Here is a 22,223-nt window from a genome sequence, read left to right on the forward strand (position 1 = left end):
CACACAAATCAAAAACACTAGGGAACAATGAAACGCAAAACATGACTACTTCAGTAGCATTTTTTTAAAATGAAACACCGAATTGCAGGTGGGGAGAGAGAACTGTCATTAGCTGCTGTCAAAAGCCTACAATGATCTGTTACTGGACAGATGCATCTACATGTTAGTGAATGGGGTACACAGTAATGGTAGTAAGTGCTTGCAGCAGCGATCACCCTCAACTTTCCACATATGCTGCCTGCCAGCAATCCCCAGACTCTTAAGATACCTGTGGTGGTACAACATGTTGATGTGATAAAGCAGTGGTTCCCAACCCTGGTCCTCAAGTACCCCCAACAGTGCATGTTTTCCATGTCACCCAGCAGGTGCACTCATTATTCAGACACATTTGTAAAGATCCACAGGTGGAGCTAATTATGTCACTTGTGATTCTGTGTGGAGACCTGGAAAACGTGCCCTGTTGGGGGTACTTGAGGACCAGGGTTGGGAACCACTGTGCTAAAGGATCAAGCTCTTGAATGTGAATTCTACTTACTCTGCTTATTAATTCAGCTTTATGTCAAATATTTTTAATTACCCCCAAAAAAAAAAAGTTTGGTGCGATCATACAAGTACCTGTAATTATTGATGCTCCTGAGGTTGGCCTGATGATCATAGGTTGGCCTGTTTTTAATGTTTTGTTTTGCAATATTTGTTTTGCTGAACGATTTACCAAATTCCATTACACAATTTACAGTAAGAAATTGCCATTGCATCACAGGTTGCCTTACAAAATAATAAGAGGCTAATAATAATAATAATAATAATAATAATAAACACAACAACAAAAAATTTACATTTTCATAATTTGGTTTAATTTTCTGAAAATATCTGGACCAAAATGAAGAAGGATACAAGACAATGATTTTATCTGCCAACCCTCCCTCATCACACTTTCCCTACAAAATACCATCAATTCCTCACCGGCAGCAAAACAATAACCGCTTGCTTCGAAAGTCACATTCACAAATATTTACACACTACCAAACAAGTCAAAGCTAGGTTTTTGCCTAAATTCATCAAAGATTGGGCTTGTCTTGCATCGAAAAAGGTTAAAGGATATATATAAAAAAAAAAAAACAATAAATAAAAAAATAGAATCATTTCCTGGTTATAATGTGTAGTGTTAAGTGTTTTTAAATGGTGGCAATGCCTTGTGTAGTGCTAAAGCTTTGCATGAGTAAAAAACAAATACACGCACACAACTACACAAAAATAAACAAAAAATTACAAAAATAAATGTTAATTTTAAATTAAAACGATTCAGGGGAACGGCATAGTTGTTTTTCTCCCCATATGTATCCAGTTTCATCCATAATTAATTTAGAATTATGTTCCTTTATCCCTTAAAAAAAAAAAAAATACAAGCGTGAGTCAACAGACACACACATTCATGCTACAAATTAAAAAAAATAAAATAACGTTTGCATTGGACTAAAAGCCAAGGCCAAACAATTATTGTGCAAATATAATTAATCAATGCTGAAAAGAATGGCTTCACTAAATGCCTCCAGCAGAAATTAAACAAATTCTATTATTACATCTATTATTTCCTTGTGCCATTTAGTTTTCTTTCACATGCATTTTTTAAATCCCTGTATATAGGTCTTACTTATTTTCATTTCATTAAATGGATTTGGAATAAAGGATTGTCATTCTGTGCCTATGTGACCTGTACCCCTTATTCCAACTTAGCAGGAAAATGCATATGCACTGAATAAAAATTTCACACAGAAAGCAAGAAGTAATTTTAACTCAACAAGGTAGTGAAGTTAATTCAAGTCACAATTATCCATTATGGATGTATAACATTTTTCAACACACGTTGTTTTGTACCCCCCAGACAATAGTCTGGATATATAAAATATACTTACAATAAACACAAATTTATATTTTGTAGTTATGAGATCATAAGGCAGAAACTTGCAATTATCAGGTCTAGATTAACAAAGCAATTTTCTTAGGCCAAAAGTTTACTGCCCAGTATAATTTGGTCAAACTTGTAGGTTTGATGCTTGCTCTCTGCGAACGCTGATTTGGGTAGAACATAAATATCACTGTATACGGATATTCCTAGAACACCCTGTACTGCATACGTGATTTATGCAAGGCCTCGGTCTTCTAGTATTTTGGTCACTGCTTTCTATCAAGTCTCTTTATGTGGCAAATAAAAATGGTAGATCAGCTTAGTTCCCGTCCAATGAGCACAGCAGTCCTATAAACTTGCATTGCCTCCTCCTCTGCTACACCCAATGACATACAGCTCTCTGCAACCCGTGCTCGATAACATCTCATATCCCAAAGTCTAGGACCATCATGTTCGTTCTCCTCCTCTGTATTTACTTTTAGAAGATCTTCTGCAGAGAGACTCGCCCTCATAGGACGACTTCTGCCTCTAGGGCGCTCTCTGTACCTAGTAGGAAAGTCCAACAATTCAAAGGATTCGGTGGAGAGAATGCTCTCTTGGCTTACAGAGGATGGCACTTTGTCACGAGACAGTGAGCAAACAGGTAACTTTTCATGCCTCAAAGAACAGTCTACAGCATCAAAAGATAATTCAGGAGCTGCTCCAGCAGAGGAGAACTTGCCATTGCGCTTGAGAATTCCTTTCCTAACCACATTTGGAACTGCCTCTTGCTGTTCATCTGTACCAGGATCGCAATACGGAGGATTTTTTGGCAGAACCGAGTGAGGTTCATAGTCTTCCCCCATTGCTGTGCCCTCACTGTGCTCAGGAGAAGAGTAGTAGCCAGATTCTCGTTGTTGTGGCTTCTTTAAAATACCTTTCTTAGGAGCAGGTGGCACAATTGTGGCCTTTTCCTGGGAACCCTGAGTTGCTATTACCTGACTCATATTTTCCCTCTTGGAACGCTTGAGAGAGCGCTGGCGAGTAATTGTTGCACCTGGAAGATGTTGGCGTAAGAAAGAGCGCATCTTAGAGTTATTATCCCATAAAGGGCGAGATGATCTTCGAAGCCATCCACCAACAATAGAAAAGGGGGAGTCAGAGTCCTTTGTTGATTCTGGTTCACTTAATGGCTGTCGGTAACCCCAGTTCACCCACCAGTGAGAGGCAACATCAGATAGTGTGGCTCTGCGCTCTGGGTTTACCATGAGAAGCCAGCGAATTAGGCCACATGCATCTGCAGAGAGAAAGAAATAGGGCTTAGTAGTGGGAACTAGAAAAATGTAAACAGAAGGGGAACACCTCACATGTAAATAAAATGCTATTTGCAGATCACACCAAATGATTTTGACACAACACATAAGAACAAACAATTCAAGGTCTAGTAGCCATGAATGTCTCCCAGCTCTTTGCTAATGCAGTGAACAAGCTTTAAACCTGGCACGGTGTAACACATTACTCACCAGACGGTTGGCTTGGTTCCTTGTAGGCTCCACAGCTGATTTGAGTCACTAACTTCTTGTAATCCTGCCCATCAAAAGGCATGCAGCCGTGAACCAGGATGTAAAGAAGAACTCCTAAAGACCAACTATCCACCTGCAACACATACACACAAATGGTTATACACTAATGAGCAAAATAAAACACATATCTAGCTTATTAGCCAGTAATTATAGACTACAAAAATATTTGGTTTAATAAAAAAAAAAAAACCTACAGCAAAACAATAAGCACCTATACACAAGGTTAAAGGCCTGACCTATGACAGCTTCTAAACTAAAAGTAAATGAAAAAAAAAAAAAAAAAAAAGACTCATGGTAGATTTACTGAAGACTTTAATGTACAGGATGCATGTAGATGTGTAAGGAGCAGCAGACAGAATAATAAGCATTGTGTACATTAGATATGTAGAGCAAAGGTGCCCATACACGGTATAATGGTGCTGTGCGATGCACGCTCCTGTGGGCATCCCATCGCACAGCAAATAATGTCTGCACAGCCCAAGCTTTTAGTACTAGATTGCATCATATCTAGTACAAAAAGTACGGTGCTGTAGCACATTGTATGCTTTTTGTGCTAGATGCTATGCAATCTAGTACTAAGAGCACGGAGCTCTTTGCACCGTTTATGGGCACCTATAGTAATATTTCAAACAAAGACAGTTTAAAATAGTCCCTAAAGATATTTGTTTAATTCCGGAATGCCTATTCTAGAAAGAGATGGAGCACAGTGCACATACAAGCAGAGTAAGATACAGGTGTATAAAGCAGTGATAAGGGAGAAGTGATAAAGTGCTGGGTATTTTATCACCAGCCAATCAGCTCCTAACTGTCACTTTTTAAACAGTCTGTAACTTAACAGGCAGGAGCTGATTGGTCAATGATAAAGTACTAGGCACTCTATCACTTCTACTCCCTTATCACTGCTTCATACATCTACCCCACGATTTATAAAGTTAAGTGTCTACCGGCAACTTGCACTGGAAAGTGGCATCAAGCAGGATTCCATATCCGTTAATAGATAAAACTGAATAAGCAAAAGCTGTAGTGGAAGGGGCAGTGTAGTGTAACTTGAGTCTGAATATTACCTTTACAGGTAAGAAGTCTGCATGGCAAAGTGTAGATTACAAAATAATTACAACAGATTTAATTCCAGGACCAATTTGTATTTCTTCTGCTCCGCGGGAGGTTTCTGTCCTCCCTGAGCTCGCCTTAGAACACCTGCATTATAGTTTTACAGGTGTACCGCCCCAGTCCAACTCCCCACCTGCCACTGTCCCCGGAGCGGGTCGGTGCACCTATGGTAGTTACGCCCTTGCTTGTATGGCTTATCTGCCACAGTGTAACCTTTGCAGTGCATCCACCATAGCTGCCTCACCTGGTACACTCATAGATGGGATGAAAACTACATGGACCTGACTATTGTGTTAGGACCCTGCTACAAGTGTTAGGACGCTGCAATCACCACCACTTTAGACGCAACCTATTCCACCCAGGGTAATCCTACGTAGTGAGCGTACCATTCATGAGTGAAATATACAGCCCATGGAATTTACTACCCAAAATTATTAAAATAATCCTGCAATACAAATTTCTTTGTTGAATGCGTGTTTGTTTTTCTGTCTGTATAGCGCCTTTGAGTCCTGCTGGAGAAAAGCGCTATATAAATAAAACAATTATTAGAAGTATTCTTCCAATGTTTATGTGGCACATGCAGTGGGTTAAAGGGTATGGTATATACACATATATAGATTATCTGCACTGCAGGGCACCATTACATTACATAACATAGAAGAATTCTCTACAGTATAGCTTGATATTTGCTAACAAAACTACAATCTCACCTCAGGTCCTGTATATGGCCGACCATTGACTATTTCTGGAGAAGCATATAGAGGGCTGCCACAGTAGGTCTGCAGGTAACTGTCCGAGTGATAGATGTTGGAAAGTCCAAAATCAGCAATCTAGGATAAAGCAAATATATACATTTTTTAAATACATCACCAAGCAGAAGAAACATAGCATTTCTATGATGCCTTGTGAATGACATTGTTCACATGAGCTGTACTGCAGTAGCAGTACTGGACCAATCACAATGCGTGTTACATTATCAGTCATGTGAGTGACTTGATCATATCATTGGTCAGTTTTAAAAATGAGGGTGTGAAATAACGACCGATGATTATGATTGGCATGTGTGTGCCAACAAATTCTAACCGTTACAACAGGCCTCTAATAAGAGAAGATCTGGCTGCTCCTCCTAAACACCAGACAACTGCATCTCAACCAATCTTGCCACTTATCTGTGTGGCCAAAGTGGACTCTGACCTTGTTGCTTAAGCTGTGTACACATGGTGCGATTTGGGATAACGATTTTGACTATACTCAAAATCAAGTTAGTGCAAATCACACTGTGTTTGCCGGCACCTGATCCCGATTCGATCCTGAAAGTAGAAATAGACTGGTCAGAACAGTCTCTTTTTATATTTCTACTAGTATGGAATGCAGCCACCTCCCCTGCCCCTTGCACCGTCCCTCCCTGCCAGCCGATACAAGCACCCTGCAGGCCACTGATATCGGTGGCCACAACATCGCACCATGTGTACACACCACCAGACAGAGCCATATGCAGCCATTACAAGAGGGAGCAGATGTGTTAGGCACACAGATGAGGAGGAGGTTTAGGATCTTGCATGTAAATGAATGAGGAACGTTCTCCATCACCCCTCCCTCCTGTGTTTGCACAAAGATAATGGAATACTGCTAGCACAGGACATTGGAGCATGTCTCCTTTCAGAGGGTAAAGTCCAGCAACAGCACATAAACAGGGAGAATTTAAAAGATGCAAAGGTTTAGTCACAGAAAATGCTATTTATCAGATCTCTTTAAGGGTATCTCAGAGTCCGGCAGTAAATATAAAAAATGTAGTGTTGACTCTCAAAACTATTATTTATAGTATGGTTCTAAATATGTTGTGCTGATGTGAACTGATGTGCTTGTTGTTGCTGATGTGAACTGATGTGCTTATCTGTGGTGTCAAACTCACAGCCCTCCAGCTGTTGTGGAACTACACGTCCCAGCATGCCCTGCCACAGATTTTTATAGAATGGATTTCTAAAACTGTGGCAATGTATGTTGGGACGTGCTGTTCCAGGGCAACTGAAGGGCCACACGTTTGACACCACTGTTGTACATAAACAGGGAATTGAAAGCTCTAAACTTTGCAAATACAGCCCTAAATCCCAACATTGCTGTGAGTTCCAGCTGTGCCCATGGGATCGGCTCAGGGCTGTGCTGTATGCAGCTAATGACCTTGCTGTATTATCAGTTTCACGAAGCTGGTTAGATAACAGGAGCTTGCTATACTGTAAGGGAATTCCCAGCCACAATGTACCGTACATGGGTTACAAGGAATGACTAGAACTGCTCTAAAAGGGGATGGATCTAGTAATAACATGACATTTGCTCACCTTCACATTTTTGTTTTCATCCAGGAGAATGTTTTCCAGCTTCAGGTCTCGATGTACAATGCCGTTCTGAAAGGAATACACATATAGTCTGTGAAGGAACAGGTGAGATGGTAGTGTAGCACATAGAGCTATGGCTCATACAGGTCTTGCACCTACCTCATGACAGTACTGCACAGCAGATATGATCTGCCTGAAGAATCTCCTCGCCTCTTGCTCACTGAGCCGCTGCCGCTCACTGATGTAATCATACAAATCCCCTTGGCTTGCATACTCCATCACAATTACTATCTTGCTGCTGTTCTCAAAAACTGTGGCAAAAAAAAAAAAAAAAAAAAAAAAAGATATATAATTTTAAATATGCAAAACAATGACACTAAAATCCAATAAGAATAGTAATACAATATGAAACTTGTCCCTCTTAAGCTCATAGTGTCCACACTATGAAGTTCGATATACATTAGGTCGACAGGGCATCGCATGAAATAGGTCGACAGTCAAAAGGTCAACGTAAGTTTTTCTCGTTTATTTTGTCACGAATTTCGAAGTCTACATGGACACCGTATCAGTGTGCCACTGCACTAACCATGCTTTAGGCACGGTGCCTTGTTGTGCTAGACAAACCGTTATATTCTTCCTCCACGCCCTAGTGCATGGTAGGGTATGAAATACTGCCTGTCGGCACATGTTGGCAAAAAAAAAAAAAATTACAAAAATCGACTGTTGACCTTCCCATTATTGACCTATTTCATGCGTCAACTTTTAGTGGTCAACGTTATGTAGGTCTACCTTCATAGTGTCAACCTAGCGACTGCATTCCATTATATGATCGCCATCACTTTACTGTGATAAGCTCTAATGGGAACGGCTTTCCTGGTTTTCTTAAATAGCGCTAGAAAATATATGGTTATCACTTTATGCAACATTACATTATAAATATATATATATATATATATATATATATATATATATATATATATACATACGTATTTAACATGTATATAATCAATTAATGAACAATTTATGTTTACAGGTCAGTTAGTCCCTCACTATGTGCCGGATGCAAAGCTTCAAAAGTGATAAAATAGAGAGTGATAAGCAACCAGACAATCAGCTTCTACCTGCCATGTCACAGACTGTTTGAAAAGTGTCAGACAGGTGCTGATTGGCTGGCTGTTTATCACTCTCCATTTTATCCCTTTTCGAGCTTAGTGCATCTGACCCTGTAAATGATACAGTTTGTACAACAGTTGGCACCTCACAATTTCATCAGTATCTGCGGTAAATGCAACATGAAGGAAGAAGGGAGGAGAGACATGTAGGGCCAGATTCTCTAAGCTTCAGTAGTGATAAAATGTAGAGTGATAAACAGTCAGCCAATCAGCTCCTGCCTGACATTTTTCAAACAGTCTGTGACATGACAGGTAGAAGCTGATTGGCTGGCTGTTTATCACTCTCCATTTTACCACTTTTGAAGTTTAGAGAATCTGGCCCGTAAGCTGCACATGTACCTTCCACAGAAATGTAGGAGAGCAGGGTGAGGTTCCTCCATACATAATAACAAGTTTAGAGGAAGCTATAGCGGAAAGGTAAATCTCATTACAATGGCCATGCCATAACATTTGTACAAGGTTATATCAGCTGTTTCTTGGGTATAAAATTCTGAAAGTACAGAGGAGGGCATCTAATTATAGTTCTCTTTGATCAATAATCTATTAAAAATGCCCACTGTCTGAAACACAATTCACAGGCCAGGCTATAATGGATGGGCTTGCGCATACATACAGCTAATAGTACACATGCGCGAGGCCTACCTGCAATAAAATACAGCTTTTTTTATTCTTTTAAATCGCAAGTCAATTGACACGAAGCTGGCAGTTGTGGCTAGTAACCGGCTGTTTTCAGGGAGCGTTTGGAATCGCAGGGAAGTCGCGTGACAGCAGCTCCGGCCTGTTTCTATCGCATCAGTCGAGTAAGCCCATTGCTACATACAGACTGCAAGTATTGGAACAACCATTTGATGCCGAGTGGCTTGCAAATGGATTTGCAGCTAATCGTCTATTCAGCTAATTTTGCAATCCATCCAAAGCAATTCTCAGGCTTGCTCAGGGAGGGATTTCTCTCTGGCTGGGCGCCAATATACCTGATCGCAGGGCTCTGGAACTTAGCAGAGCAGCAATCAGATCTGAATAACCCCAAAAGTGTAAACCCCATCTTGCTTGTAAACCACCTACACAAAAAGTTTGACTACAAGATATATCTACTCACAGGTATGAGTGCCCTTATATTGTTGTATATATAATTTGGAACATCACGCCAGAAATCTAACATTCCCACACATGGCGGGATGTAATACCACCCAAGCTTGGCGATCGTGTGGGATGCCAGTCAGATGATTTTTTAAAGGGCTCTCACAAGGCATGGTTTTGCCTTGTAAATGGATTGCCCCTTTAAAAAAAAAACAAAAAAAAAAGCAGCATTAGTTTGGCAGGCATGCCACATGGCCGCTGAACTCAGACGGTCACATGTTATATCCCACCCGCCCTGTCCATCTTTCCTCCGCTCTCTGATCAGCCCTTATTTCAAGATAATGGTTTTGCTATTAAGCAGAAATATTTTCCTTCTATTAGAGGCTGTGTCACTAAATTGTTGTGTCCGTATACACTTATAGAAACATGCAGTATATTTTCATCCTGGGAAAATGGAGATTTCTCAAAGCTTGGAGAGTGACAAGGTAACCAATCAGGTCCTAACTGCCATGTTACAGGATGTGTTTGGAAAATGACAGTTAAGAACTAATTTGCTGGTTACTTTATCCCTCTCAGTTTTATTCAGGCCTTTTCTTGTGAGCACTAATCTTCAGTGTAGGCCATTGCTACCTGTGTGGATAGCATATGCAAGACAGAACAACAATGGTTGTATTTTATCACCAATTCGCTGGCGCTGCGAGCCAAGTCCTTCCTGTAACAGCACTCCTCTTCTGGATAAGACCTTAGGAGGAAAATGTTCAGAATGACACCTGGCTCATCCTCACACAGTAACCTGGCAGCCTGGTGCATGCACTCCCCAGGTGGCTGAGCGGTTTTATATCTTTACAGCCTGTGTTATTATCCTGACTTTGTGATAAGCAGATGTCCTGTGTCCTCTCTATACTGTGCACTTTCGCTCTGTGCCTGGCAAGACAACAGTAACTACATTATTAGTTTCACTGTGTTCAAGTTCATCCGTTTCACGGGGGTGTGTCAGGGATCTGGACGGTGTAATAAAAAAAATACCTCAAGCTCTACTTCCTTGAAGCACAGCTACATGTGTGATACACACATAAAAGATATATAGATAGATTATATAGCTTTTATAATCACACATTTTCCATGTTTTGTAAATATTTTCCCAAAACAATCTCTTTTCTAGCATTTATCTTAAAAAAAAAAATACAGAAAAAAAGATTACATGTAATATAAGAGGATATATTGGTATAATGTCATCATGCACATTAGCATTTTTATTCTTCATCTTATTATTGAAAAAATGATTGACTGTATTAAAAACGACTTTAAAATGCACAAATAATCTAACTTGTATGCAGACCTGGACTGGAACAGTATTTGGGAAGATTTTACAGTATACATACGACTTTCATTCATCCTTTTTCAGAAAGTCATTATTAAGGTCCATACACACTGGGCGACTATGCCCAGCGTGTATGGACAGCGATGATCGCCATCATCGCTGAGGGGAAAGCCACTCAGTGCATACACACTGAGCAGCTTTCCCCCTGCCTGGCGCCAACAGAGGAAGGGGGGGGGGAGGGGGGGAGACGACAGTGTTGCATAGCGGAGGGCTATGCAAAGCCGTCCTGAAAGCCGCTCGTCTGCTGGTATAGATGAACGGCTTTCCCGGCGATGATGCGGGAGCGCGCAGTAGCGCTCACTGCTCGTCGCCGGGCCATACACACTGGGCGGCTTTGAGCTGAAAGCTGCTCAAACCTGCTGTTTTGCACGACTTTCAGCTCAAAGTCGCCCAGTGTGTGTGGGCCTTTACAGTGTGGGCTCCCTCCATGTAGATTTGACTTTCCCAAGACAGACCCTGGCTGAGTAAGTGCTGGGAGGAGGTTACCAGCTGCCTGTTAGATGTGCTCAGCACCTGTACAGACCTGCCTTGCTATCCTGCTAGTACAAGCATGCCGCTCAACAAGGTGTAATGTGTGCTGGAAGGGTGTGGGTGTTTCTTTCCTTCTAAATATACAGCGTAGGAAAAACTTACTCATAGTGCTATGTAACAGTAGTCTTACTGTAATGTGATCTGTTGGGCTGTTAATTATATACAAAGGTTTTTTTTCCAACAGCCAATTTGAAGCCACAGGGCTAACAATTATTACATCAGCCTTTATTATGGCCGCTGCCACACCTCTAATTAGAAGCAACGTATTTTTAATGTGTACAAAAACATTGAAAAAGCAAGGTGCTTTTATACAGTAAAATGCATGTTTCCAAGGTTGTGAGTAACTGGAGCAGTGGGGCTGTAAGAAGATTCTTTCATCTTCTAGAGCAGCGGTTCCCAACCTGTGGTACGCGTACCCCTGGGGGTACGCGTCCACACGCTGGGGGGTACGCCGCAGCCCGGCCTGTAATGGCGGCCGCGGCCTCCAGACAGGTCGCTGGAGGGGAGGAGAGTGCATTGCGCATCTCTCCTACCCCTCAGTGTGCTTCTCTGTGACTGGCCGCCCGTCCGCCAATCAATCAGAGCTTGCGGGCCGGCAGCCAATCAGGAGCCGGCCCGCGAACTTTGATTGACGGGCAGCCCAGTCACACTGAAGGGAAGGAGAGATACGCAGTGTGCTGTACTCTCCTTCCCTGAGAGAAGCACTGCAGCGCGGCAGCTGGACTGTCCTCTCCCCAGCAGCAGCATCAATGGTAAGTGTGCTGCTGCTGGGAAATACTGTGGGGCATTGCTGGCACTGTGGGGCATTGCTGGCACTGTGGGGCATTGCTGGCACTGTGGGGCATTGCTGGCACTGTGGGGCATTGCTGGCACTGTGGGGTATACTTGTTGCTGGCACTGTGGAGCATTGCTGGCACTGTGGGGCATTGCTGGCACTGTGGGGCATTGCTGGCACTGTGGGGCATACTTGTTATTGGCACTGGGGCATTGCTGGCACTGTGGGGCATTGTTGGCACTGTGGGGCATTGTTGTTACTGGCACTGTGGGGCATTGCTGGCACTGTGGGGCATACTTGTTACTGGCACTGTGGGGCATTGCTGGCACTGTGGGGCATTGCTGGCACTGTGGGGCAAACTTGTTACTGGCACTGTGGGGCATTGCTGGCACTGTGGGGCATACTTGTTACTGGCACTGTGGGGCAATGCTGGCACTGTGGGGCATACTTGTTGCTGGCACTGTGGGGCATTGCTGGCACTGTGGGGCATACTTGTTGCTGGCACTGTGGGGCATACTTGTTACTGGCACTGTGGGGCATTGCTGGCACTGTGGGGCATACTTGTTACTGGCACTGTGGGGCAATGCTGGCACTGTGGGGCATACTTGTTGCTGGCACTGTGGGGCATTGCTGGCACTGTGGGGCATACTTGTTGCTGGCACTGTGGGGCATTGCTGGCACTGTGGGGCATACTTGTTACTGGCACTGTGGGGCATACTTGTTGCTGGCACTATGGGGGTATACTTGTTGCTGGCACTGTAGGGGCATTGTTGGCGCTGTGGGCACATACCCAGTACCATGGGGTCATACCTGCCACTGTGGTGGCATTCCCATTTCTGGCACTGTGCGGGCATACCTGGCACCATTGGAGCATATGTGTATCTGGCACTTTTGGGGGCATATGTGTATCTGGCACTATTGGAAGGCTAACGTGATCCGTTGGAATGTCTGTTGCTTCAGTAATAGAGATTTGACAGTGTTCTGTTATTTTATATGCTGTCCGCAGAATGGGCTGAGCTTATATTGTGGCCAAGTGGTTGCACTTTTTTTTTTCTCGTCATTGCCAGTATGACTTGCCCCTGTTAAGCCACACCCCTTTTTAGGCCACGCCCCCTTAAAATTTCACGAGGGGGTACTCATAAATGAAAAGCCTAATCAAGGGGTACGGGAGACAAAAAAGGTTGGGAACCGCTGTTCTAGAGTCTAGACAAGCAAGCAAACAGCAGGTGCCATAGCACTATTGATGTCAATTAGCAGCTGATATCTGCTGTTTTTACCGAACCAAATGCAGTTCCAAAACATAGGTGTAACACCAGCAATATGTTTATGGCTCTTATATGGCATTTTATATAATCTACTAGGTGGTAATTCCCTGTCACCATTATTCTTTAAAAATTGCTCGATTTACCTTCATATATTGAGATGATATGAGGGTGGCAGATGGAACTCATTATCTCTGTCTCTCTTCGGATATGGAGCATATCCTGTTCATCTTTTATACGGTCCTTACGGATCGACTTAATAGCCACCTGGCAAAAAAAAATAAATGATAAGACAAAGATGTAACAGACATGTATGTAACACATGTAGCAATATCAACACAATGCCATTAGGTACATTGCAACAAAACACTAACAGAGCAGTTAAAGTATAAATAGTTAATAGCATAGTCGCTACAACAGAGTAAGGCCCAGGTGTATCAAGCTTCAAAAGTGATAAAGTGGAGAGTGATAAACAACCAGCTCCTACCTATCATTTTTCAAACGCAGCCTGTAGCATGACAGTTAGGAGCTGATTGGCTTGGTGTTTATCACTCTCCATTTTATCACTTTTTGAAGCTTGATACATCTGGCCCTTAAGCTTTATATTCCCATCATCTGGCAGGTAGGACAGAACTTGATCCTTACAGCTCGCAAGGGTCATGGCACTGTAAGGTGAGAAGGAACCGAGCTGCCAAAAAAGGAGCTTTCTAGTTTGCAGCATAAAGGAGACTACTTAAATAGGACTAGTAAAAGCCAACTACATTTTCAGTACATTGATAACTGCTGTTTGTTCCAACTAGTTTAATCCTGTTTTCAGTCTTCCGTCTTTGAAGCAGTTCAAAGAAAATTGCACAACTCACGGGGTTCATCAGAAAACTAGCCTGAGTAGTAGTCATAATATTAATAACACATATTAAATTACCACAGAGCTAGAGCTGGCAGGAACAAGGAACACACATTGTGTTAGGAAGCCACGCTGAGGGAAGCATTGACTATAAAGTGCTGAAATTCTTAGGAAGGGAGGGGACAATGCTTAGTGTTTGGAGAAAAACAATACCAAATAAAAAGAAAAGAAAAAAAAAACAAAAGAAAAAGATAGTACAATGTAATTTGTAGAAGCAGGAATGCAGAAACAAGGAGTTCTACAACAGACTGAGGGAGGACAGTGTATGTGCGTCATGTAGAGAAGAGGGGACTTCCTGACCCCAAGCATCCCCATTCAGAGGACAACGGTTATCACAATGTACATGAGGGGGGTATGACAACAATCAGTACAATAATGCAGTGTTGTTTCAGGTGGGTGCAACTAGAAAGTATTACATCACTCACAGGATTTAATTACAGTGTTAGTTTTTGTTCCTGGTTTAAAAATCAGACGTGTAGGGCTTTGCTTTTACTTAGCATATTTTATTTAGAGACATTGAAGTATGGCCAGCATATTTTGTGTTGTACTAGCATGTTCAAAACACACCACAAAGCATTAATATTGAGCAAGTTGTGCAGCACAAAAACACTCCACTCCCTGTGTGCACCAATTCAATGATTTCTGCAAAGGTACACAGAGGGGAAAGGTATAGCGCACCTTGTATTTCCAAGCAGTATAAAAAAACATTTACTATTTAAGAGCATGAATAAAAAGAGAATTTACATTCTCCAATATCCAGGGCTCTAAACACTACAGTCTATATCAGGGGTAGCCAACTCCAGTCCTCGAGAGCTACCAACAGTTAACGTTTTCCAGGTCTCCTCACAGAATCACAATTTAAGTAATTAGCTCCACCTGTGGATCTTTTATAATGTGTTAGTGAGTAATGAATGCACCTGTGTACCTGTGAGGTGAAATGGAAAATGTGAACTTTTGGTAGCTCTCGAGGACTGGAGTTGGCTACCTCTGGTCTATATTATTGTTATTTTGCTAGGACTAAAATCCAATGAATTGTGCCACTTACAAAACAATCTTCAAACAGGCCTGAAAGTAGAGAGATATAGGACTGCATAGAGCAAGCAGAATTCTAACATACTGTAACACAGGTATGGGGTTAATGAAACCAATAGATTTGCTAGTACCACCATGCTCTCTCTCACGAGTGGCCTTTGGAACAAACATATTAGATATAATGGGGCAGATGTATTAAGCTTGGCGAAGAGATAAACTGGAGATAAAACACCAGCCAATCAACTCCCAACTGTCATATTTCAAACACAGCTGATTGGCTGGTGCGTTATCTCCTTGCACTTTCTCTCCAGTTCATCTCTTTGCCAGGCTTAATACATCTGCCCCATTGGAACCTATTTTTAAACCACAGTTATGCATAGGTTACTGCTGTGGCAACCCAGGTCCAAGTTCTGTGTAAAAGGATCTACCTGGGACTGAGACTGGTAGCTGCCAGGGTTGAACCTGGCACCGGCCTGGGTAACCTGCGGTGTTAAGCAAGTCATCCAACATGGGTCACACTGAAAGCATACAGAGAGACAGATCACCGGCACCTGGAGATCCGGTCATCTCCAGGCGCTGGCAAAGGAAAAACTAAAGTCAATGGTTCATGAAGCAAATCTGGCCATGCAGAGGAATGTGATTTGCGTTTCCGGAACAACAATCACATCCATTGCTCAGAATTGTTTTCCCTAATTAACTAAATCCAGAAAACATGACCTGTTGCTGGTACTTAGACCGGACCAGAGTTAAATACTCCTAGTCTAAACATTTGTGGAAAGCCTTTATTTTGTCATTAACCAAGCCTTTCACAGTGGTAAAAATTTCCTGGATTTGTGAGATCATCTGCTATTCAAGTCAAAAAGGAAAATAGCCTAAAGGAAAAAGGAACAATGAAACTTGGCTGCTATTTTTAACAACTCAGGTTTGCCCTCGGCGCTCTGAAAAACTGACTTGCTAGAAGTTGGCATATTCCCAGAACTGGAATGTGTCATTGTGTTGATAGCCTGGTCACAACTGCACAGGGGAATTTTAACCGAATTATCATGAGACAGCTAGGGGGGGAAACCGACAAAGGGACTTTTGTATTAAAACCATGATAAAATCTCCACTTGTGCTCACTAGAGTGAGACGCATATGCAAGTAAAAAATACCTATTTTAAAAGGTGTAACAAGCAGTAATGTTGTTCACCTAGAATGGTAAAGTGTTTACAGATTTAATTTTTTGCTTTATATGTTAAACATCTATTTGCACAGAAGTGCCTGATCAATATTCTATGATGCAGTGAATGGGTTAAGAGCAGGGAGCGTGTGACCGCAGGCCAGGACAGAGCCTGGAATTTGCTTTATTATAAAGGAGGTTGAGCATTTATCCAGAGATTACCGGCTACTGCAAATGTTTGCAAGCCAATCGGCTATTGTGGGTAACCGTGCAACAGCAGAGCAAATGCTAAGAGGAATTCCATCCTTGACTCTCCATCACCAGGCACAGAAGAGTCCTTACAGTACACACGGTTATCAATGTAAGTGAGGCTATGACAACTACTCAAACAGTAGTCAGCCACTAGTACATAAAGCTACAACAGTTCTATGTTGTAACAACACAAAACACAATTGTTTCAAGATTTGGAATTAAATATTGGCATTATAAAAACCTGGAATAATAATAAAAAAAAAAGACTTCTGCTTATCAGTGTTTTATGTCCCTCCATGCTTTGAAAAAAACGGGGGTTAAGGGGCCTATACATGGGGAAATTTCAGTCCCTTAGCAATATGATTTGGGTGTTATTGTGTTTCTGTGCAGGGTAAATACTGGCTGCTTTATTTTTAAACTGTATTATAGATAGCAGTTTGAATTACAGACCCCACCCAAATCTAAAGGGGTGTACACAAGGGGAGATTTTGGGTAATGGATCATTTTGACTAAGCAATTTTAACAGAGATTTTGGCTAGATGCACTGGAGATTTTGACTAAGCGATTTTGTCTAAGTAATAATAGTCTATGATCTAGTCAAAATTGCCTTGCCTGCACAGTCAATCGATGCTTAGCAATCTATGATAGACAATATTGACTAAGCAGGAGAAAAAAAGGGATATTTTGGCTAACCTTCTAGGAGATTTTGACTATCTAGTCAAAATCTCCTGCCAAAATCTCAGTGTGTACACCCCTTAACTATCTCTGCACATGTTACATCTGCCCCACCTGCAGTGCACATGGTTTTGTCCATTAGAGTCATTGTTGAACTACATATTCCAGCATGCCCTGCTACAGTTTTACTATTTGGCTATGCTAAAACTGATGCAGGGCATGCTGGGATGTGTAGTTCAACAACAGCTGGAGTGTCAAGGTTAACAATCACTGCTATAGACGGATGATTAAGATCCTGCATGCAGGATTAATCTAGACAGATTGGCAGTCAGGGTCAGTGTATATCGCTGTGCAGCACTGTGTGCTGAGCCATCTTACTGGGCAACCTAGCATAGCTCAGCACTGTTGCCCCATTAGTGTAACAGACACACATTCTATTCGTTCTGCTGGGGCGTTTAGTGGATTTCTGATCAACTACAAAATAACTCAGCTATTTTTATTAATTATTATTGGTGATAAAGTACCAGCCACAGTATCACTTCACCGAGCTTAATAAATCTTCCCTGTATAAGGAAGTACATTTACATAAAATGCCATTTATTCAAGAGGTGTCTGCCAACAAGCCCCAAAGACAAGCAATATGGGATGGTATGTGGCCATTAGGTCAACAATCAAAAGGTCGGCCACCATTGGTTGCCAATATCGACACATAAAAAGGGTTGACATGCATTGGGTCGACATCATCAAAAGGTCAACATGATTTTTTCATGCTTTCTTTTAAAAAAAGACCTGACTTGTATAAACGTTACCATCCCAGTGGGCATAGAGGGAGAATATAAGGTACTACGTCATCTTTGTGGCCACCGCTTGCACTACGGAACTAACGTAGCATACAGCGAGCCGCAAGGGTTCTTTTCAGGGTCCCCGCCACCATCTATTACCTTTGGTAAAGTTTTGGCGAGCGAAGCAGAGCGTCGTGAGCCACCGAGCCAGAAGCGTGGCGAGCCGACGTGGGGACAATTGCAATCAACGTGTGGCTAACGGAACTGGCGTAAGCGGTGGCTGCAAACATGAGGAAGTACCGAATATATTAGTGTGCCAAGTACAGCGAGGCCCCATGCCCGAAGCATGGCGAGCCATGCGCTAAGGAACAGATTAAGGGCCTAATGGGCCTGGAGCTGGCCTATTATGAGAAGTGGAAGGAGGTGAGGTCAATGCCATGTAGACCCCATACATCAGATATGTCCAAACTGTAGTTCATCTACACATCCCAGCATGCTTTGCCATAGTTTAAGTATTCCCTAATAGCAAAACTGTGGCAAGGCATGATGGGACTTGTAGTTTCACAACAGCTGGAGGGCCATAGTTTAGACATGTCTGCCATACATTAACAACTACACAAACATACACACATGAATGTGTATAATAAGAATGTAATTTTAATATCTATGATTTATGGTCAACCATGTGACCATCTGGTGTCCGTCTAGTGATCATTATTCTGTCAGGATGATGGACCTACTTTTATGTGAAGGCCAGTAGCTGCAGCTCCAACTGCCACATTGTTAATCTGGCCCTGAATACAGTGTTCTTATACAGTGTTGACATAAAAATATAAACACAAAAAACTCATGTCGACCAATAGTGATCAACCTTTTCACTGCCGACCTAATGATTTCTACCCATATGGGCTATGTGAAGCAGTTTTATAACTCAAAAAACTACGACTGGACAATAAACGAACCTCAGGTGGTTGTAGAGGACATATGACAGCTAATATTGTTACCCATTGATTGCCAGTAATCACATCCTCAAGCATTCAAAAACAAACCTATATTTTACAGTAAACTGACTTTGGATCTCCAGGATCCAAATAAAATAAATCTACAGAAAATGGCTTTGCATTAGCTATGGACGAGGGAAGATGACATGATAGGATCAAAGTCAACAGTGTTCACATTAGATTTGACTATATAGTAGACATCTGTATTATATTGTCTTGCCTGCCAAGACTATCTATTAGATTTCTATTCAATTTTGCTTCTATAAGCCAAATCGAATAGAAAAATAGTGCATATATCATCACTGTGTGTATGCACCATACCCAGACCCAGATCTAATAGTGGTCTAATAGAAAGTAAATCTCACTGTGTGTATGCACCATAAACTCTCCTAAGCAGAGCCCTCTCTCCTCATCTACCTGTGCAACCTTCTATTAAAGCCTCTTGCCGAGCATGTCACACTTAGTATTGTGGCATTATTGCTTTATGATTATTGAATATTCTGCTTGTTGGATGTCTACATATTATGCTCTATTTTACACTACTACACAGCAGAATGTGAGAGAGGAGTAATAATACATAACAAAGTATTTAAACTTGGCAAGTCATTTAAATAGTAATACAGTAACCTTTTCCAAATATGGGAGGGCTTTATTGACTTTTTATCAAATGATCTTAAAAACACAGATTTATAAATGTTTTAGGTCCACACAATGGTACGAGACTAGGAATCTCTTGGGGGATGCCCCGATAGATCTTCCAACGTCATAACTGCCTCACGTTTTGGTGGCCCTCCGGCCGTGTTCGTCCATATATTTGATACTTTTCTGTCTGGCAAAGTTGGATAAGAAATTATACTATAGTTCAATGTACCTTGATTGTAATATAAGAATGCTAGATCCTTAATAAAAATATTTAGTAAAAAAAAAATAGTAATACAGTTATGGGACACCTATGAAGGCGTGATAAAATTGTGAGGGCTAACGTGCCCAACTATCAGCTCCTGTCATCTTTCAGTAAAATGTATGTATGGTAGAAGATGATTGGCTAATAGATTATTATAAAGTTAACCCTCCCTGAGCTTTGATGAACACCTCCTTAAAATAGGATTATTGTAGGACCATACAAAGCATTGAACACTATAATTTGAAATATCATTGGTGTGCACGTTGTTCATGGTGTTGTTGTTGTTGTAATAATATATGACTAAGCACCATGTTCATCATTTGTCTCCAAAACATTATGCAAGCAGGTTTACTGTACAAATAGTAATTGGAAAGTACAGGAAATGTAACACTGGCTGATCTGGTCTCCCGGGCATGTATGTTTACTTTGGGAAACCAAGAATAGTAACAGATAACTCCCACATCAGTGCTACCAAGTGTGACATGTCCAGACCATCTATTATAGCCCACAGATAAATAATGCTGCAGGACAGGCCTTCCATCAATGCTACAAGGTACCAGAGATCATTTATCCAAAACACTGTTAAATATATTACATGTCACTTAAAGAACATGCGACAACCATATGCACACACAGTAGCTAGCTATGGAAACATTACTTTTACTTAGGAGCTTGAACCTACAAAACTAGTCTCTCACCTCTTTCCCCTGCTTGTCCCGGGCTCTTTTCACCGTGCCATACGTCCCTTTCCCCAGGCTCTCCAAGAACTCATAGCGGTGCTTCAGGTTATGCTTATGTAGATGCCTCTTTACGGCCTGACGGCGCAAACCAGCTTCCCGCAGCTCCATTCCCAGTGGTGAGCCCTGGGCAGGACACAAAGGACTCGGACTGTTTCTTTGTGCACAAAGGACCGGCGGCTCTCGCTCTCCCACAGCTTGCCCAGCTCCAGCGCTCACTCTGAGGAATGATAATCCACAATGTTCTACCGGCTTCTGCCGCGCCCCCGCCTACCTGCCGCTGATTTGCTGATTCCATCACCTACTCTTTGAAGCGTCTCCTCCTCTTAGTGCTGATTGGCTCACTATACGGCCCACCTAATACGGGAAAGCAGAAGCTAGCATAGCAGGTGAGAACGGAGCTACGGAGGAGGGAGGGCAAGAAGGAAGTTCCTGAGGCCAGCAGGCTGCATCAGTGTACAGAATGGCTTGTTAGCGCAGGATGAAGGATCTGCTGCAGGCATCTTGGGGGATTTGCTGCTCCTCCTCACACTCAATAAGCAATTTGCCGTCTAATGGGGTCTCCTGCTTCATTTCACTGACTCAATAAACGCAACAGTGCCCTGAGAGAATAGTGTGCACACATACAGTATGCTACATTTCTGGACAGTAGTGCAAAGGTGTCACCTATAGTATAAGCAGCCAGTCACATGTTGCTTTTGTTGCCCAGAGCAGCAGAGAATTCAGGTTTGTGATAGGTAAATGCCACAATATTTCTCAGATTTTGTTTTTATATTTATGTATTGACTGACATGTTTGTATGCAAAGGCAAATGCAATTTCCTCAGCTGCGGAACTGCAAATAGCAAGTGAAGCTTCCGCATAGAATAAGGGAATCACAAATTCAATTCCAATTGTGTACACATTCACAACCTATACGCAATGAGGAAAATCGGTGGTATGGTTAGGCATATATGCAGCCATCAGGTGGGTGGTCTGAGGGGACTCCAGTGCTGGGCCCAGACAGAAAGAGGACCCAGGACTGGAGTCTGTCAAATACAATTTGTCATAGACAAAGTTCACATTTCCCTTAAAGTAATGTTGACGTACTGTAGTGCAGCCAGTGCTGCAGACCAGGCAAGCCAGGGGTTCAAGAAGGGGAAAGGGGGCCCTTCCTATTTTGTCAGTCCTGGGCCCCACAATTAACTTCTGCCTACACCCCCCCCCCCCCCCCCCCCACAAAAAAAAAAACACAAATACAACTACCCACTTTCCCGGTCAGTCAGATGAAGGGACAGTATTAAACTGCTTAACAGGGTGAGAATATGTGCAGCCTAGCGGGCAGGTCTGAATTACCCCCATAGTGTAATAATATATTTACAGTGTTCCGTATACAGCGAGAATGAATTTAATTCCAGGAAGCTACAGCAAAGACCAAAGATTCAATTTTCACATGAAAGTTCAAGCAGTACTAAAATGTATATGTTCCTATGCAATATATTTGTCTAATATTATTATAGAGCCTAAAAGTCAGTGGCTTTATTAAACTGTATAGTAATAGAACAGCGGCCACTAGCATAGACACCTTACCTCCAGATCTGATCAGTCAGATCAGGATCAGGTCGGCGCTGCCTGTTCCTTGTATGGGTGGATGATGATACCAGCACCTGGATCTGACACCCTGTATTAA

The 22,223-nt window shown here is 42.2% G+C and overlaps 1 protein-coding gene across 1 annotated transcript; it reads right to left on the reverse strand.

Moving 5' to 3' along the window:
- Positions 1-831: 831 nt before the first annotated feature.
- Positions 832-20,871, reverse strand: NUAK2 (NUAK family kinase 2). Its single transcript, XM_083172995.1, has 7 exons — positions 20,517-20,871; positions 13,256-13,376; positions 7,071-7,222; positions 6,915-6,980; positions 5,289-5,408; positions 3,409-3,541; positions 832-3,182 (listed from the first exon to the last, which is right to left on the reverse strand). Exons 1-7 carry the CDS (start codon positions 20,664-20,666, stop codon positions 2,221-2,223), a joined length of 1,704 nt encoding a protein of 567 aa, XP_083029121.1. The 5' UTR covers positions 20,667-20,871; the 3' UTR covers positions 832-2,220.
- Between the last annotated feature and the right edge of the window lie 1,352 nt (positions 20,872-22,223).

This window comes from Crinia signifera, chromosome 2, assembly GCF_055691185.1.
Source record: "Crinia signifera chromosome 2, ASM5569118v1, whole genome shotgun sequence".
Lineage (NCBI taxonomy): Eukaryota > Metazoa > Chordata > Amphibia > Anura > Myobatrachidae > Crinia > Crinia signifera.

Bases quoted from the DNA above. Each gene is read 5' to 3' on its own strand.
- NUAK2 (XM_083172995.1), bottom strand. From the start codon at position 20,666: ATGGAGCTGCGGGAAGCTGGTTTGCGCCGTCAGGCCGTAAAGAGGCAT. The intron at 7,223-13,255 runs GTAAATCGAGCA...TTTTTGCCACAG, and splicing joins TATCATCTCAATATATGAAG to TTTTTGAGAACAGCAGCAAG. The intron at 5,409-6,914 runs GTGAGCAAATGT...GCTTTATCCTAG, and splicing joins ATGAAAACAAAAATGTGAAG to ATTGCTGATTTTGGACTTTC.